Below are 3,207 nucleotides of genomic sequence, written 5' to 3'. Positions count from 1 at the left end.
TGAAGATGGCTCCTTACAGCAGAAAGTGAAGGTCTCCCTGCGGATCCCGAGCCAATTTCAAGACAACCCTCCTTCTCCTAGCGATGAAAGCATTAAGATTGAAGAGAGACAGGGAATGACCATTTATTCCACGTAAGGAACACACACTGGGACTTTCAATTCCAAGTGCTGAGGTCTTTAGTGTGCTCTGAAGAACAGTGTTGGTTTTACCAGGTGACTTGCAGGACAAGGGGTGCATGTGGTATCATTGGTCATACCGCACTGATTTGGCATACGGATTCTTTTTCACTGGGAAAACAAGTGTGGAGGTTAGCCTTGAAAGGCTTTTTGTTTCACCTGGGGAGGTGAAGAGCAGGCAAAGGTGAATATGGAGGTACTAAGTCATTTCTAATCTCTAAAAACTGTTGTATTCCACATTTTCTGGGATCAAAATGGTTCTTAGTCATCAAGAATGTCTTTTGGTGTAGTTCGCATCAAACTACAGGTGTCAGCTGAAGCCTCATTTAGGTGGACCCATGCCAGAGTCCATCATGAAAACAAGCAGCCATTGCATTGCTTCAAATCAGCTTTGAATGTCTTTGTCTGTTGACTGACAGCCTGGACTCAAACAAGCATCACAATAGCAATAAGCTCTTCACCTTGTATTTAACCCCTGGATATTCCCTTTCCTCTTTGCTTGAACTGTTCTAGCTGGCTAAACTGTCTAGCTCCTCCTTTGCCTGTGACTGCTGCCTGACCTTTGCTGTGGGCGTGGGCCACTTGCGCAAGAACAGGCAGGTCTGTCTCAAACCTTGGCACTGAGGCAGGGTGGTGAGGTGCAGGCTGATGTGGAAACAGTTCCCATTGGTGAGAGGTCACCAGAAACCAGACCAAATCCAGTTCACCCCTTTTAAACAGCATTGTGGGCTGCAATTGCTACCATCTCGGTTCTTACCTCCCCTTTTCCTTGGGCTCACTAGAGTTCTGCTTCCCTTCATGATCTGTTTTCCAGCAGAGGGTTGTTCACACCAGAGTGAACGTGGTTGTTGATAGCATTGGTGCAAGGGCTGCAGCCTGAGCAAACCTGGTGATAACTTTGTGTTCTAGGAAGCTGTTCCTCTGATATGGCGATAATTCAAAGGGCAGGGCCATTCTGCTGACTGATATATGTGGGTCTGTTTGGCAGGGGGGGAAAGTCTGCCAATGGATGACTGTAGCCTGGCTGTGTAACCCTTAAGACTTAATCTATCGTGCACAAAGTGTGCTCGTTCACAGAGAACAGTGCATCCATGAGTGCATGTTGGCAGGACCTGGACCAAAATGCACAGCTAAATATATTGTGGATACATATTGTTCTCCTTCTCTTCCTTTCTGTGCTTTGCCAGGACTGCTCAGCACCTCTTTGTGTTTGGTTTCTTTGCAGGCAGTTTGGTGGCTATGCCAAAGAGGTGGATTATGTGGGCTATGCTGCCAAGCTGAAGACTGCTCTGGGGAGTGAAGCCACATATCGCAAGGATTTCTACTTCTGCAATGGTTATGACCCCCCTATGAAGCCTTATGGGCGACGCAATGAGGTCTGGTTTGTGAAAGAGTGAGCATCTGGTTCCCCGTGGTGCTGGCTTGCACTGTTAACCTCTCCACACTGTGCTCCTGTCCTCTTCAAAATAAATTAATAATTTGGCAGAGGCAGAAAACCAGCATTCCCTTCTTCCACACCTGTGCCTTGGTCTTTTATGAACCAAACATTTTAGAAGAACACTGCAGACCCTCGTGACGGTCTTGCTCCTTCATTCCAGACCAGGTTCTCAACCACACAGACTATTGTGACCTCTCTGCAGCTTGCTTTATCTCACTTGTGCTCCCAGAGTTCAATGCTGAGACAGCCAAAAGTACTTAATTAGCAAAACTGATACCTGACAGTAATCACGAACAAGTGCTGGCAGACTATTAGTCTCACCTGAGGCAGGCAGAGGAACATGATGAAAGTGCATACAGGGACTTTTTTATCTTCTTGAGCTTGCTACAGCTGTAAAATGCTGCTTTTATCTGTGCCATTCCAAAAGCAGTCTACAGGGACATAGGCATTGCTACCAACACAGTGCAGTGAAAATAAGCATCCTTTACATTGTCTCATAGTCTGCACTTCTGTCATCTGACTGAGAAATGTCATATAGAGGAAGATGCAGGTTTCTGTTTTCAGCTGTCCTCGTTTTTGAGATGGGACATTTTGGGATCTGTTATGTCCTGATGTCAACTAGCAGCTGGACAATGTGACTTGTAGAACCCAAGATAATTTCCTCATCTTCCTGTTACTTGTGTCTAACATTTCTGTTAAAACTAACCTACACATGGGCCAAAGCTGAAATGTGTGGCAGTCTAATTGAATTAGAAATATACGGGCTGTGAAAAAAGCAGATGTCTGTTACGTGTGATCTGGGAGTGCATCTGAAGAATAGTGAGCATCTAGTGGAACTGCTGGACGTGCAGATCTTTAAAAAAAATCTGTCTTCTTAAATGGTGTTAGTTTCTGAAGGGCTACTTGGAGCAGCTGTCTTTAAAGCAGGAGGAAAACCTGGCTGTTCTTGAAAAAAAGTATGTCAAATAATGAGTAGCCTTTTGGAAATTTCAGTAGTAAGGGCAAGTCTTGTTTTAGGAAGACCAGCAGTAAGGGCATCAAACTAGCATTTTAGCTGTCAGCTCTCCCAGGATGCCTGCAGTGGGAATTCACTTACACACCACACTGCTATGGATGCCTGTATAATTCATTACCTCCATGAGAAGAGGTGCACGGCTCTGATGCTGAAGTTCCTCAAAGCTCAGGTGCCTTCCAAAAGCTATTTTCCCCCTAGAGCTGAAGGAGAGATTCATCAGATGGTATCCCAGGTTCTGGCCAGTCAAGCTGTTTGACATGCCCCTGGCTGCCAAGGACGAATCTCAGCAGTAAAAGGAGAAAACCTGTGCTGATGTGCTTTTGTCTCTTGCCAAGCCATATAAGAGTTTTCCTGTGGACCTGCTTTCCTGTGTGACCTGCTGTAGGTGAACCTGCTTGGGCAGGGGATTAGACTGGATGATCTCCAGAGGTCTTTTCCAAGCCCTTTCATTCTCTGATTTTGTGACCTCGCAAGAGTCACCTGTGAGCAAGAGCAGTTGATCAGGATGGTTAGAAAGAGCAGATACCATTTAATTAAAAAAAAAACCAAGGGAAGAGCCAGTGGCTGCAGTGGTTTC

At 45.7% G+C, this 3,207-nt stretch overlaps 1 protein-coding gene across 1 annotated transcript in view; it reads left to right on the top strand.

Annotated features, from left to right (window-relative positions):
* Nucleotides 1–1,574, top strand: part of HEBP1 (heme binding protein 1) — a 3,565-nt gene extending 1,991 nt beyond the window's left edge. Inside the window, exons 3-4 of the mRNA XM_010183766.1 lie at nt 1–132; nt 1,403–1,574. The exon at nt 1–132 is cut by the window's left edge and continues 67 nt beyond it. Coding sequence (XP_010182068.1) covers nt 1–132; nt 1,403–1,574 — 304 coding nt within the window. The remainder of the gene's footprint in view (nt 133–1,402) is intronic.
* The last annotated feature ends 1,633 nt before the right edge of the window (nt 1,575–3,207 follow it).

This window comes from Mesitornis unicolor, unplaced genomic scaffold (assembly GCF_000695765.1).
Source record: "Mesitornis unicolor isolate BGI_N332 unplaced genomic scaffold, ASM69576v1 scaffold46360, whole genome shotgun sequence".
NCBI lineage: Eukaryota > Metazoa > Chordata > Aves > Mesitornithiformes > Mesitornithidae > Mesitornis > Mesitornis unicolor.
The sequence above is the reverse complement of the archived record's forward strand: the minus strand, read 5'-3'. Positions and strand labels throughout refer to the sequence as shown.